A 16,060-nucleotide genomic window follows, 5' to 3' on the forward strand; every position below is an offset into this window, starting at 1 on the left:
AGTTCAGTTGCGGAAGCAGCAGCTTCACCAACACTATGAAACACTGTTAGCTTCACATGTGAACTGTGATCTTTAGTAACTGATGGAAGTTTTCCTTTAACATCTGAGCTCCTGTTAGCAGTCTGATGGAGACGGAGAATCATTTCATTGTGTAAATTTTCTTCATTGCAGATGAATGAAAACATAGTTACAGTTATCTTTTTGTTTTTTCATCCAGACACCAACACCTGTTTCAGCCTCACTGTCTGCAGCCCTCTCTACCAGCCGTCACCATGGCAACGGAGTGAGTAACACTGACACTAAATTAATCTCTTGGAAACTACCTGCTATTTGCCCCTATTATCAGGAAAAACGCCTAAAATAACATACCCAAAATGATTAGGCCTAGATACATAATTCGGCCTTTGATAGGCCAGAAAGTAATTAGTATATGAGATTATGAAAGTGTTTACTGAGGTAATAAATCAGCTGAGAAATAGGGTCATTTTACCATTATTTCTAATGGAGCCGGACTTTTTTTGCAACCAGAGGAGTCGCCCCCTGCTGGCTGTTCAACAGAATGCAGGTTTAAGGGACTTACACGTTCGATACTCAGACTGGAAGCTTCACGGTTGTAGTAGCTTCTATCAGTCAGCCACCAGATGGCGATAAAGCAGAGGCGGAGCAAGATGTTGTAAATATTCGGGGCTTAGCCCAAACCTAGGGGGATCCGGGGCCACACAACCCCGGGGCGATTTTTTCCCATTAAGCCGGCTTTTTTTTATGCTGTTTGAGATGATAGACTGCCTAAAAATCTACACACTATCTGGAAAAAAGATGAATGTTTCTTTGGAAAATAATCCTCCTGTAGCGCCTCCAGTCTCTTTTTTATTTAATAGTTCTCCAGCTGTAGTTAATCCAAAACACAACAAATGTTGAAGATCACTTATTTTCACTCCTGGCAACTAAAAAGAGACAAACTGTTTCTCTGTGCATTTGTTTGTTTCCGGTTTATACAGCAAACGCCGAACTTCCTGTAAATGGTCTGAAAGTCCGAACCATCCAAAAAAATGCTTTCACACCAGAAATGAACCGAACCGTGGTTCAGTTTGATCCGGACCATGGTCCGGGGGAGGTTTCACACCTGTATTTTTGGTTCAGACCAAACTGAAAAGTCCGAAAGTCCGGACCAAACAAGGTAGGTGTGAAAGCCCCCTTAATTTCTTCTGGAGTCCCTCGATCACCAATGTGCAGTTAATCCACCTGCTGTGACGCCTGTCCTTCCTCTTCCCCAGCTGACTCACCTGTTTCGCACGTTTGAAGTAGTATGCTGAAGCATTATGAAGCTTTGGGGCTTTAAGCTAAGCAAACACAGTTGCATCTGATGGCCTGTTTAACTTATAGCAGCACTTTTAGACTGAAGCCCAAACGCCACCATAACTTGCTGACACTAATAATTTTAGTCTCATGTGTGCAAGAAAAGTCAAAACAGGGTTAGCCCTAACCTGACGGTTGATATTTATGAGATTCAGACATGTGATGTGATTGGACAGTGATATTCATTAAACTAGCCTATTATTACTTTTGTTACATTAGTAAAGTTAATTTTGAGCACCAGAACAGACTGAGAGATTAAAGACTTAAAAAGCTTTTGAGTTAATTAGCTGATCAGAGCTCTTCTCAGGTCGACATTTCTGTATAATAAATAATTTATTCTGAAATTCTAATAAATTTTGGGATTCTAGAGTTTTGATTCTATGAGCTGTAAACCCTAAACATCAAGATTAAAATGAAAAAAGGCTTGAAATATTTACAATATGATATTTTTTAATTAAATTATGGAAGAAAATTAACTTTTCCATGATATTAAATTATTTTACAGTAGATGCCCTACCTAGTAGCCTATACCTATAGGCTACTTAGTATATTTGTTATCAGGAGGGAATGTCCTCATACACTCTCATGTCTTTCTAATCTTTATCTCCATATTTCTCAATCATTCTCTCTTCTTCTCCCACTAATGTTCCGAGATCAGCTGTAAAACGCCCCGAGATGATCATTTGATACAAGCTCAGGCACAATGTATTGAAACTGTGCGCTTCACAGGAGGGAAACGAGCCTCAGAATCAGCCGAGCATCTCTGATAGTGAGATAATATCTCCTAATAACATCTAACTAGCCAGAAATACAGTCACTTAACTCAAGTGATACAGCTGCGGACTCACAAACCTGAAGCACTTTAGGTCCGCGGTTCACTGTCTGACGCTGCTTCTCTCTGTGTGGCCGGTCAGGTTTACCTCTCCGCGTAAAACTTTGTCCATAACATCAGCTCGCTCGCTTGCTCACTGAGGGGGCACCAGTGAAACAACACAGACAAATGCCCACTATCACGACAACAGAGAAGAAGAGCTATATTTTTCTTCTTCTTTAGTGTTTATTAGCGGTTAGCAAACCCTCTCAAAGATGCATTACAGCCGCCACGGTAACAGAGCCTTTGCTCCACTGTTTTGCCGCTCCAGGCGGAAAGACAGAGAGGAAATGAAACTAAGTTGAACTTATTTTAAAAACCTAAAAGATCCGGGGCTTTTGACAAAACATTCATTTACATTACATTTACTCATTTGGCAGAGGCTTTTATCCAAAGAGACTTACATTTGAGGAACAACATACAAGCATCAACAGAGCATCAAACACAGATCTACAACTGACAATACATACTAGTAAGAGCGGCAATAAATACTAGTAAGAGCTCATAGCACATATCACATCAGTGGGGTAAATACCTAGGGAAGGAAGTAAGAGTTAACAAAAAAGTGCAATTAATACAAGGTAATATGTAGGGGATAGAAGAAGAAGAGCACAGGCAGTGCTTGTTAGAGGTTAGAGGTGTTATCAGAGGAAGTGTTCTCTGCAGAGTTTTCAAGAGCTTCTTGAAGTTAGAGAGGGACGCCCCTGCTCTGATGGCGTGTGGTAGCTCGTTCCACCATCGTGGTGTCACAGATGAGAACAGGGACTGGGATTGCTTTGTGTGGAGGTCACTGAGTAATGGAGTGACATGAATCCTTTTGGGCTGATCAAAAACCAGACTGCACTGCTGCATTCTGAACCATTTGTAGGGGTTTAACCGCACAAGCTGGAAGGCCTGCTAGGAGGGCATTGCAATAGTTGATGCGAGAGATAACCATGGCCTGTACCAGAAGCTGGGTGGCGTACTGAGTGAGGTAGGGCCTGATTTTTCTGACGTTGTATAGAGCAAAGCGGCATGACCGAGAGACAGCAGCAACATGGTCTGAAAAGGACAGCTGGTCATCAATCATGACACCCAAGTTTCTCACCACCTTGGTTGAAAGTGATGGTTGTGGAGTCAATTTGTAGTTTGATGTTATGGTGGATAGATTGCTCGGCTGGAATGACCAAGAGTTCAGTCTTAGAGAGGTTTAGTTGAAGGTGGCAAACCTTCATCCATGCAGATATGTCCGAGAGAAGTCCATGATCCGTGCCGAGACGGTGGGATGGCCTGGTGGAAAAGCAGAGTTACGTATCGTCTGCATAGCAGTGGTAAGAGAAGCTGTGCGAGTGAATGATCGGCCCCAGTGAGGTGGTTTAAATTGACAAGAGAAGGGGCCCTAGCACTGAGCCTTGGGGCACCCCTGCGGAGAGGCAGTGGGAGGAGGATAATTGTCCTTGCCTCAAAACATTGTAGGAACGCCCCGAGAGGTAGAATTTGAACCACAGGAGTGCTTTACTCGAGATGCCCATTGCTGAGAGAGCGGATAGCAGGATCCTGTGATTGACTGTGTCAAAGACCACTGATAGGTCAAGCAGGATAAGAACCGAGGATTGGGCTTAAGCCCAATTAACCACCCCCCACTCCACCTATGCGATAAAGTGCATGTATTCAAGTACACCGCTCTGACGTGAGGGATTGTGTAATACAAAATGGCAGCGCAGACCGTGATAATGCAAAGAAAAGAGATGTATTGGCAGGAAAAACAGCCTAAACAGCGAAAGTAAATTAGGGGTTTGATTTTTAAATGTATGTTGCTGCGTTTCTGGTTATCGTTATCTGACAGTTTGGTCCGCGAGTGTGGGATTTATAGTGATATGATACAAAGCTAATCTCAGCAGGTCTCAGCTTTCAAATGAGTGGTTGCACGTGTGTCTAGGATGAGATGAGAGATACATGGAGGGCTACAACATAGTCTCACGGTTGTCCGGACACTTTGCACTTTGCAGTAAAAGTTCCATAAAATCTCAATCCGCAGAAAGATAATCCTGATTCTGTCTCTGACGTGCCTTTCACTCATACCAAAGTTTGACTGACACATGTTGGGCTAATGATTTGGGAGAAATTTTGATAAAACTGCAGAGAGACGGGATTATGGTGAAGACTCAGTGTTACGGACGGCTGGAAATTACAACTCACCATGTTTCAACAGGTAAGAATGAGTCATTTCTATGTAAAAAACACACAAATTTGAACAACTATATGGCAGAGAAAAAATAATATTGATCATCATACTGTATATTGTAACGACGATTTATTTATTATTTATGAGCTATAAGTATTGTTAACATTATTATGCCTTTTAACAGGAAGTGAAAGAGAGACCAGAACAAACCAGGGAGAGGCAAATGACACAAAGTCCAAGTTGTTATTTATAGTTTTTTGTTCATTTTTGTCAGTAAGTTAATTTTATGTTTTTATAGTAATGTTAATGTTCATTTATTTGTTAATAAACATTATTTTTATAACATTAAGTCTAGACTCATTTTTATTGCGTACTCAAATATGGAATTAACATTTTACCAGTGTCCATCCAGGGATTAATTTTATGGCAAATAAGTAAATGTAACTTAATGGCCTGATATCTTATTATATCTTATTACAATGTGTCAAGTTCCTAACCAGATAACGTTAACGTTACACAGATGAATTGAAATAAGTTTTAAAGCAGCAGTAGAGTGGTGATGGTGATGTCTTTTGTTGGCATGGGAAATAGGACAGTGGAAAGAATGATAGAGAGAGAGAGAGAGAGGGCAACACGCAGCAAAGGTCTGCGGGCCGGATTGCATGTCTCTCTTTTTTCCTATCTCTCTCTAGCTGTTGTATCATTAAAGGCAAAAAGCCCCCAAAAATATCTTTATAAACTAAAGAACATTTTTGTCATTTTTCTTATGGGTTTTAAAACCCATATTTTGCAATAGAATACCTCTCCCTTTTTCCTTTTGTCCTGCTGGAAAACCCTCCCCCCGCCATTTGGGTTGGGTGGGTTAAGGATTTTAGTCATCCGACATGGATTTTAAGCTAGATGACCGTAAAAACGCGATCAACGCTACTGATCGCAACAAAGCTCCAGTGACTATGCTAGCCGAGATAACTCTGCCCCATGAGGACTGCACACTCCTTAAGAAAGCGAACAAGAAGATTGCTGAGCTTATGGAAGGCATCCGACGACTTTCAGAGGAACTCAAAGAGAAAGATTCCCTGCTGACTGGTTTTATGGATGTCGCTTCAGTACAATCCAAACAGATTGTTTCTCTTAGCGCAACCGCTAACATCCAGGACACCGTGTTTTGGGACTTCTCTAGCCTTCCGAGGCTTTCATCCTGCTCGACTCCGAAGCATCAGTCAACCTGGGCTGAAGTGGTGGTCCGTGGCTGCAAGAGAGGCTCGGATGGGGCTGCCTCTGCTCCGTCCATCGGCCTCTCCAACCGCTATGCAGCCTTGTCTAACGACACTCCGGTCCATCCAGCGGATGCACCTGCGGCTTCGAGTCTCCCTGATACGGATCTCTTTCGGCGCACAGTGCCTGCCGACAGTGTTGCATCTCCTCCACCGACTACATCTCCTGCACTGGGCCGCCGGTCTGCCGCCAGGCCTGATCCGCGGCCGTCATCCCGGTCAAAAACCTCCGCTTCCCGACGTAGGATCCTGAAGGAGGCTGTGCTCAGACGCTCCGGAGGCCGTCTCTACCCTGCACCGTCGGGTAGCCCTTCTCTCAGGTGTGGTACTGCTACTCCAACACAACACTCGGCAGCTCACACACTCCATCCTCAGTCCGCACGCAGTGTTGAAGCAGATTCTGCTCAGTCCTGCTCTGGAACCCCACAACCGGCATCTCCTCGTCCTCTTTTCTCCCCAACCACACTAATAATTGGTGACTCCATAACCAGAAACATCCGTTTCTTTAACGCTACCACTCACTGCTTCCCCGGTGCCAACACAGCTGACATTTAAAAAAAAACTCCAGGACCTGATGCCGTCGCTCCCGTCCTCCATCATAAGAGTGATAGTCCATGTCAGAACAAATGACACAGTTCTTCAGCAGTCTGAGCCTACAAAATCAGATTTTAACCGTCTTTTTAACTTTTTAAAGCAGTGTGGAAAGTCCGTTTTTATCTCTGGTCCCATTCCCACAGTTGGTCGCGGTGCTGGCCGCTTCAGTAGGACTCCTTGGCCTCCACGACTGGCTCCAGTCCGCCTGCAGGGCTCACCGTGTGTGTTATGTGGATAATTTTAATATTTTCTGGCAAAGAATGTCTCTTTTTAAGACAGACGGACTTCACCCGAACAAAAGGGGCTCAGAAATGTTAGCTGCTCACATACGGCATGTGGTGCGGTCCACACATGACTTACGTGAATGACTAATCATTCATGCAGCACACCTGGACACACCACCGCTCACTGAACAGATCTCTGGCTCACTGCCACAAACGACTGTCTCCACCTGCTGGCATGTAAAGCCGTCTGCTCCCAGCGCTGTTCCAAAGACTTCTATTCCTGTCATCGTCACGCATAGACCAGTAAACCGAAATGTGCACATCCCACACAGAAATAATAGTAATCTCTTAAGGATTAGGACAACTGCACCAACTCCAGCACCCAGAACAAACTCATTTAAAATGGCTCTCTTCAATGTGAGATCACTTTCAAGTAAGACTTTTATCTTAAATGATTTTATCTTGTCTGCAAATCTAGATTTTATGTTTTAACTGAATCCTGGTTGCAAATGAATGACTATAGCCAGCTAGCTGAACTGTGTCCGCCTCAATATGATTGTTTTAGTCAACCGAGGGTCAGTGGTCGTGGTGGTGGGTTAGTGAGCGTGTATAGGAAAAGTCATCAAGTACGCTGTGATGAATTTAACTCCTTTGAAGTTCTCACTCTTAAAGTTGGAGGGCTGCAACCTATCATATTTGTTATAATTTATCGCCCCCCAAAACCGCCTGGAGGATTTTTATCAGAACTTCCAGAATTTTTATCTACTCTGGTTTTAAATTATTACAGTCTGTACCACAGCACTGAGACTGCCCTGCTTAAAGTCACCAATGACCTTTTAATGTCTGCTGATGAAGGCATGTACTCAGTCCTGGTACTCCTGGACCTTAGCGCTGCTTTTGACACCATTGATCACAACATCATGTTAGACAGACTGAGGCACTGGGTGGGGATCTCTGGTACTGCCGTAGAATGGTTTTCATCCTACCTGTCAAATAGGAAGTTTTGCGTGTCTGTAAACAACTATGTCTCCTCATTCTGTCCAGTTAAATATGGTGTGCCTCAGGGGTCGGTCTTAGGACCCATTTTGTTTTCCTTGTATCTGCTTCCCCTTCACATATTATCCATAAACATGGCATTTCTTTTCATATTTATGCTGATGACAAACAATTATACTTGCCCGTCAGATCCACAGACCCTGGAATGCTGAGTTCACTTAACAACTGCCTTTGTGAAGTTAAAAAATGGATGTCAAATAATTTCCTCTAGCTGAACTCAGACAAAACAGAAATCCTGGTCATTGAGTCCCAGCAGATGCTGGTTCCCTAGTAAATCACATTAAGCCTGTGGCAAAGAACCTTGGTGTTTGGTTTGATAGTAATTTAAATTTCGAGCAGCACACCACAAAGCTTGTTCAATCATGTTTTTATCAACTTAGAAATATAGCTAAAATTCAATCTATGTTAACTTTTAAGGACACCGAGACCATTTTACACGCCTTGATCTCATCACGCCTGGATTATTGCAACAGCCTTTTCACCTGTTTAACCCAAAAATCTACCGATCGACTCCAGACTGTCCAGAACTCAGCTGCCAGGCTTTTAACCAGAACAAATAGAGCTACAGAAAGGTGCAAGGATGGGGCTACCTAAGAAATACAACAAGCTGTCGATACCTGAGGCTCTGGAAACTGCCAAACAAAGACTCACCAATCTGGCTACCCGCCTAAAGAGATACAAGGGAGAAGCAGAAGCCAGAAGAATAGAACTGGAGAACCGGACCATCCAAAGTGGCGGGGTAATAACACAAGATCAGATCCACCCAGGGCTGAGACTGAACAGTACTGGAAGAACACATGGGAGAAAGAGGCATCCCACAACACCAATGCTCAGTTGCTAGTGGATCTAAGCCAGACCAGATCACAGCAATCTCCCACAACAAGAACCAGTAACCATTACAACGGCAGACATCCAAGAAAGAGTGGCAGGTATGAAGAGCTGGACAGCACCAGGCCCTGACATGATCCACACCTACTGGCTGAAGAAACTAACTGCACTCCATGAATGCCTGGCAACACAAATGAACCAACTGCTGATGGATGGGACCCACCCAGAATGGTTAACCCAAGGACGGACAGTCCTGATCATGAAGGACCCCCAGAAGGGAACAATCCCATCCAACTACCGGCCAATAACCTGCCTCTGCACAACATGGAAGCTTCTGTCAGGCATCATAGCGGCTAAGATGAGTAGGCACATGGCTCAATACATGGACAGAGCCCAGAAGGGAATGGGTAGTAATACTAGGGGAGCCAAGCACCAGCTACTGGTTGATAGAGCAGTCACTCGAGACTGCAAGACCAGACAGACCAATCTGTGCACCGCCTGGATTGACTACAAGAAAGCCTACGACTCAATGCCACATACATGGATACTGGAATGCTTGGAAATGTACAAGATCAACAGGACACTAATAACCTTCATCATGAACTCAATGGGGCTGTGGAAAACAAGTCTGGAAGCCAAAACAAAGCCACAAGTCACCATCAAGTACGGCATATACCAAGGCGATGCACCGCTGCTGTTCTGCATAGGCCTGAACCCCCTCAGCCAGATCATCACAAAGACTGACTACGGATACCGGTTCCGAAGTGGAACAACCATCAGTCACCTCTAAGAACCGAAGAGTGAGTTATCATTTCCAGATCCTTCTTTGACATCATTTAGCGAATTTTAGAGATGTTCCTAAGGTGACAAAAGCAATTTCGAACGAGCTGTTTTGAGTGTGTCTCCAGGGACATGGCCTGGTCAAACACAACCCCCAGGTTTCTGAAGCTGGATTTGACAGAAGGGCACAGAGAGCCAAGGTGCTGTTTGATCAGCGGGATCTTATGGTTTGGGGCAAAAATCAGCGTATCAGTCTTGTTTGAATTTATCTGCAAATAGTTTGTGGCTAGCCAGTCTTTGATGGAGGACACACACTCTAGAAACATTCATTATTAAAAGCCATCATTAAAAGAACAATACAACTGAACATCGTCAGCGTAGAAATGGTATGATTCAATTCAATTTTATTTATATAGCGCCAAATCACAACAACAGTTATCTCACAGCGCTTTTCATAAAAGAGCAGGTCTAGACCGTACTCTGTGATGATATTTACAGAAGCCCAACATTTCCCACCAAGAGCAAGCACTAGGCGACAAAGGCAAGGAAAAACTTGCTTTTAAGAGGCAGAAACCTCGAGCAGAACCATGGCTCAGGGTGGGCGGCCATCTGCCTCGACCGGTTGGGGTGAGAGAGAGAGACAGAGAGAGAGACAGAGAGGTAAGGAGAGAGAGAGGGGAGGGAGGCAGCCTACACAATATACACACAGAGGTACAGACAGTGAAGGTAATGTTGCTATAAACTAAATGAAAAATGGTACAGATATTTATAATAGTGTTAATGGTAACCATCGTAACCATCGTAGATACATCCTTGAAACAGCCGATAATTTGACCAAGTGGCAAAATGTACAGTAAAAACTAAATAGGCCCCAAAACTTAACCTTGTGCAACTCTGCAGGAGTCTGCTGCCATCATCACATCGCTAGAGACTTTGAGAAGAGCTGTTTCAGTAGAGTGTGATTTTCGAAAGCCAGATTGAAAAGTATCAAACAAGTTGTGCTGCTCCATAACGGAGGTCAGCTGGCATGCCACTACTTTTTCCAAAATTTTGGAGATAAATGGAAGTTTAGATATGGGCCTGTAGTTTATAGGTTCTGAAGGTTCAAGACTGGGCTTTTTAAGGATCGGATTCACCACAGCATGTTTGAAGTAGTTGGGAAGTGAGCCAGATTTATTATTTTTCCACACAGGGGCCGACAATATCAAATATTTTCAAAAATAGATTCATTGGGACAATGTCAGCAGGGCTCGAAGACGGTTTCATATTTCTTGTTATGGTCTTCACATCCTATAAGCTGACAGGAGCGAAGGACAACCAAGACGACATCGGTGAGAACTCAATAAAACAACCACAAATGAGTGGAGGATTAACACTGGCCCTAATGTCATGCACTTTGTTCAAGAAAAACATCAAAAAGTTGTACAGTCCTCATGTGTGTACACAGGCACAAGAGTGGCTGGTGGTGCAGTAAGCTTTTCAATGGTGTCAAACAAGATTTTTAGATTTTTCCTGACACAAGATTAGAAAAATAAGCTGAGCGAGCTTGCTTTATCAATTCATTTAGATCTAGCATCATGTCTTTTAAATGGAGTCTGTGTACCTCTAATTTAGTGGCTTTCCACTGACGCTCAGTCTTCCGACATTTTCTCCTAAAACTACAAATATTATCATCATATATCCATGGAAAGGCCTTCTTCTGTGACCCTGAAATCTTTTTAACAGGTGATACCAAATCCAAAACCGACAGTGGTCGTTAAAACTTTGCACAAATAAATCAACATCACATTCAATAAAGGAGCGAGGTTCAAAAGAGGCAGAGAAATCCCAAACCCCTTACACATCTGCAGCTCAAAGGAGTCGGACGAAGCGGTGTCCATCAAACTGCAGCAGAAAGAATCCCAAAACACCAAAGCAAGGCTGCCTCCATGACGCGAAAGCTAGGGAGTTCCAAACACGGAGCAGTCCAGGGAGCATAGTTCTTTAAGATGAAGGTGTTCGTTCTCACGCTGCCACGTCTCCGTAATGAATAGAAAATCCAAGTTCTCCTTAGCGAAATGGTTGTTCAGGGTAAAAGCCTTGCTTGCAATGGAGCGAGCAGTGAGAAGTGCAATCCTGGTAGAGGGCTGGTCTGGGACAGGCTGGATGGCATGATCCATCCGACAGATAACCGGGCACAGAACACGCTGGTGGGGTCCGGTCGGAGGTGCTCCACACAGGTGATGACACACAGACCATGTCCCGATCAGACTCGCAGACCTGAACCTGCCTCAGGCACCGCTCACTCCCGGGAGCTCTAGATCCATTTGGCCCAGATGGAAAACCACGGGATCGCCACTTTCTCCTCCAGACCTGGACCCCAGCCCTAGATCCTCGCTTCCTGCTCCTACCGCGGTGCCGGGTAAGCAACAAGTATTCCGGCGATGGCGCGTGGCACTCCAGTTTAGGAGGGAAAGACTCAGAAAATCTGTCCTGGGTAATACAAAAGTCCTGCTTATGTATCTTAATGCAGAGCAAGGCGGTAGTTGCAAAATGGCTTGCTAGCGCCCCCTAGTACAATGTTTGTGGCAGATGTATCATGTCCAGACCTGCAAAAGTACGCCTGCACATGATACATCTCTGGAAGTGATGCTCTAAACCCAACAGGATTTAAGGGTCATTTTTGGCTATTTTCAGTCTGGTTCTCAAGGAAGCACTTAGAGATGCTGCATGGAACTCACACTTTATGCCTCACATTTACCCACAAGCTGTCGTCATCACTTTCTTCCTGACTGTTCTCCTCACTAACTTAATTTATCTTGAAAATGGTAGATGATGATGCCTCTTAAGCCTGCGATTTGCTGTCTGCTGTCAACACACAAGTATATTTCATATTTCTGAATTATGTAATTTTGTCAAAACTGTGCAAGTCTTGCATTTTTTTGAGGCCAAGTTGAAGGATTAAAACTTAAAAAGTGATTACATGACTTGAGAGAATCTGCTTTCATACTCTTGAAAAAGAGAACTCTCAATCCATCAATCGTATCCTTGTCTGCATGAGCATTTGAAACTGTTTCTGTTCTGTACTTGCCTTCATTATCCAGCAGAATGTTGCACAGTATGGAACCATGTGATCAGCTGATTCGGCGCAGTTTTCCATGGTGTCGATGGTATACAATATCTGCACAAGGAAATCCCTGATGGCCACAATCTGATGTAATTTGGTGATGTCACCTCCCACATTCACAGCAGCTCTGTCAGTTTGCACAAACGTCTTCCTCGATTATCACCCAAATGAATGAATCCAAGGAAATCTGAGGAAAACTCTCTGCTGCTGGACAATGACACTATGTACACAATTTCCTGCTCCACTTTTGATATGTCTTTTGATCCATCAAATAGCACACCACATAATGCCTCTGCCTTTAATTTTTTTACTCAACTCTGAGCTGATCTGTCCGATGCACTGCAAAAGGCATGTGCCCCCTTCTCCTGACTGACATGCGGCCCTGACATTGATTCCAAGCCTTTTGAAAAGTAGGATATCCTCCTCATATGAGCGCATAGGACGTGCATGTTTCACTTTGTGAAAGGCCAACAGAAAAAGAATTGCTTGACTTTGTTCTTCATTTATTTTGTTCCGCCAACTGTTAGGAAGATGTGAGGATGTGGATGGAGAAACAAGTTTAAGTTAACAAGCTTACATTAAGGTAACATTATTAGCTGGATTTAATGTTTTGGGGAAAATCCAACTGGAAAGACATTTAACAACTAATAATTCTGGAACAGACTTATCATCATGATTGCTGCAAATATGGAGAAAAACCTTACTTTATTAAGTAAATGTGTCCCCGTCCCCAAAGAATGTTGGTACCCAAAAGCGCTTCTCTTTAGCACGCATGCACACCATTGCACTAGTTTTGTGCACCCCTGATTATAAACCATGTAATAACATGTTGAGCTGTAGTGCATGAGATGTACAGGACAGAAGGGTAAAATCTATTTAAATTAAAATGTGTAAATGATCTGCTTTTTCTACAGGAATACAAACACATCACTGAAATATGAGGACATCATTTCCAAAAGTGTTCTGATCCAATCAGGACCTCCTGCTGTCTACCAGCTGAGACCAAAGATAGAGAACATTGGATCTCTAAGAAGAATGACTCTTGGTGAAAGAAATGTGAAAAGGATGAACAAGACCATTTTGCTTGTGGGTGAAACAGGAACAGGAAAATCTACTCTGGTCAACGCTCTGGTCAACTACGCCATGGGAGTGAAGTGGGAGGACGATGTCTGGTTTCACATCGTAGAGGAGGAGGAGAGAATCCAAACACACAGTAAGACATCAGATGTGATGGTGTACCAGATCTTTGGTTTTGAAGGTGAAACTCTGCCCTACTCTCTGACCATCATAGATACTCCTGGATACGGAGACACCAGAGGAATCAAACAAGATGCCATCGTCAGTTTTAAATTATTAGACTGGTTCCGCTCAGAGGACGGAGTTCATGACATTAATGCAGTGGGTCTGGTGCTGAAAGCGAGTGTAAATCATCTGGATGAGCGACAGAGGTACGTCTTTGATTCAGTGGTGTCTCTGTTTGGAAAAGACATGGAGAAGAACATTGTTGCTCTCATCACATTCTCGGATGGTCTGATACCTGAAAATGCTCTGAAAGCCCTGGAAGAGGCAAACATGAAGTATGCCAGAAATGAAAAGAATCAGCCTGTTTACTTCCTGTTTAATAACTGCCAGAATACAGAGAGAACACAGGAAAACAAGTCTGTTTTAGAGACTGCATGGGAAACATCAATGGGAGGAATGAACAAATTTGCAGACTTTCTAGAAAAATCTGATGCTCAAAGTGTGATAAAAACTATTAAAGTGTTGAAGGCTCGAATCAGACTGACAGCCTGCATCCAAAACCTGAAAGAGAGAGTTGAGTCAACTGAACAAAAACAGAGAGAAAACCAACAGACTCAGGAAGCTCTGAAGAAACATGAAGAAGAGATGAAGAGAAATGAAGAGTTCACTGTAGAAGTTGATGAGATCTACAAAGAAAAAGAAAATATCAAAGGTGGGGGGATGCGGGGTTTTTTTTTTAATGGAGCTGTCTGCTGTAAAGTCTGTGAGGAGACCTGTCACTATCCATGCACACTGACTTGGAGTCCAGGACGCTGTGAGGTCATGAAAGATGGCCGCTGCACTGTATGTACCAGGAAGTGTCCTGTATCAGATCATGTGAAAGAAAAGTGGAGGTTTGTGAACAAGACAAGGAAAGTTCAGAAGACCCTGAGAGATGTGAAAGAGAAGTATGAAAGAGGTAAAGCAGGCTGTGAGGAGACAACAAGCCTTTTGGAAAATCTAGAAAAGCAAATAGAAGAACTTCAGACAGAAAAAGAGCAGTGGCTTAATCAGTCCTTTGAGTTTGTTGTCAAACTGGATCAGATCGCCCTGACAAATGACTCACCATCCAATCATGACCACTTGGACTTCCTGATTGAGAAGATGAAGGAGAAAGGAGACGCAGAGAAGGTCCAGAAACTGGAGGAGATGAAACTTAAAGATGATAAAGGGCCCAGAGCAGCACCTCAATACAAACTAACAGTAGCTGTTAAAGCAGCTACAGAATCAAAGAAATAGGGGACCGACATCATACTGATCTGTCAATTGTCTAAACTCTTTAAAGATCAAAACAGTTTTTTCATCAGGGGTTACTTCCTCTTTTTCTGCAGCTTTTGACTGTATCACATGGCAGCAGGGGGGCAGGTGAAAAAAAAGACACTTTCCGATTATTATTTTAAAAAAATATAACAATTTAACAAAAAAATTTGTATATATGTAGTAACTGATGGTGACAAGGATTTAGTTTCCCATCTGTCTGCATCATGTAAAGATCTGTCAGCATATAACAAACTAGTTGTATGAAGTTGCTGTTTAATGCAGGACACTTCATGTAGTGGTTAATTTTGAGACTTTGGTCTGTTTTGCTTCCATGTCTTCTTTTACTCGAATGGAAAGAAAACTTACATAATACACATTTAGATGGGGTTTGTTTTAATCCTGCTACCCTCCGCCTGTCTTCATCTTTAGAGTGCTTCTAAATGAACCAAAACAAGCTAATCTGCATATTTAAACAGAATATTTTAGGGGAATGACTGTTGATGTAAATCATTAACTGGGGATGTTCTGCGGTGATCTGCTTTAGTTATTTTGTTTATTCTTTTCACGTCGAATACAGTGATGGCAGAAGTACTCAATTTTCACACCCTTATGCCTGAACTAGGACATTTTAGTTTTTTCTGTGTTGTTTTTTTGGATCATTTTGACTTTGTTAGTGCTGTATTTGTATTTGTTATGGCTTGTATTTGGGCAAAAAATGATTTTTATTTTTTTTTGTTTTGACCCATTGTTCCATACTTATGATATTATGCAATGCAGACTGCTAATTCGTACCTCAAGTGATGGGTTTGGATGGAAACCATCCCATTTAAACCCATAAAACATAATTCTTTGAGGGCAGGGCCATTAAAACATGAAAACTGACTTCTATTTCATCTACCCATCATCCTGACCGAAACCCCCCAAAATTGTCGTTTTTAATATCATCCACCAGATAGCGCCACATATCCATGGTTACCCTATAGAGAAGCCCCTGACTGCAGTGTGTTGTCCAGGCAGTGCTCAACATGGTCGGTGTCCTATACATGGTCCTATATATGGTTCCCTAGTAAATCACATTAAGCCTGTGGCAAAGAACCTTGGTGTTTGGTTTGATAGTAATTTAAATTTCGAGCAGCACACCACAAAGCTTGTTCAATCATGTTTTTATCAACTTAGAAATATAGCTAAAATTCAATCTATGTTAACTTTTAAGGACACCGAGACCATTTTACACGCCTTCATCTCATCACGCCTGGATTATTGCAA

General features: G+C 42.9%; 1 protein-coding gene across 1 annotated transcript; it reads left to right on the forward strand.

The window, feature by feature from the left end:
- Positions 1 to 220: 220 nt before the first annotated feature.
- LOC119914856 lies at positions 221 to 15,956 on the forward strand. Its single transcript, XM_038734399.1, has 2 exons — positions 221 to 283; positions 13,168 to 15,956. The coding sequence occupies exons 1-2, from the start codon at positions 273 to 275 to the stop codon at positions 14,771 to 14,773; spliced, it is 1,617 nt and encodes a 538-aa protein (XP_038590327.1). The 5' UTR covers positions 221 to 272; the 3' UTR covers positions 14,774 to 15,956.
- The last annotated feature ends 104 nt before the right edge of the window (positions 15,957 to 16,060 follow it).

Source organism: Micropterus salmoides, unplaced genomic scaffold (assembly GCF_014851395.1).
Source record: "Micropterus salmoides isolate LMB-PRFRI ecotype aquatic unplaced genomic scaffold, ASM1485139v1 Ms_hic_scaffold_20, whole genome shotgun sequence".
NCBI classification, from domain to species: Eukaryota; Metazoa; Chordata; class Actinopteri; order Centrarchiformes; family Centrarchidae; genus Micropterus; species Micropterus salmoides.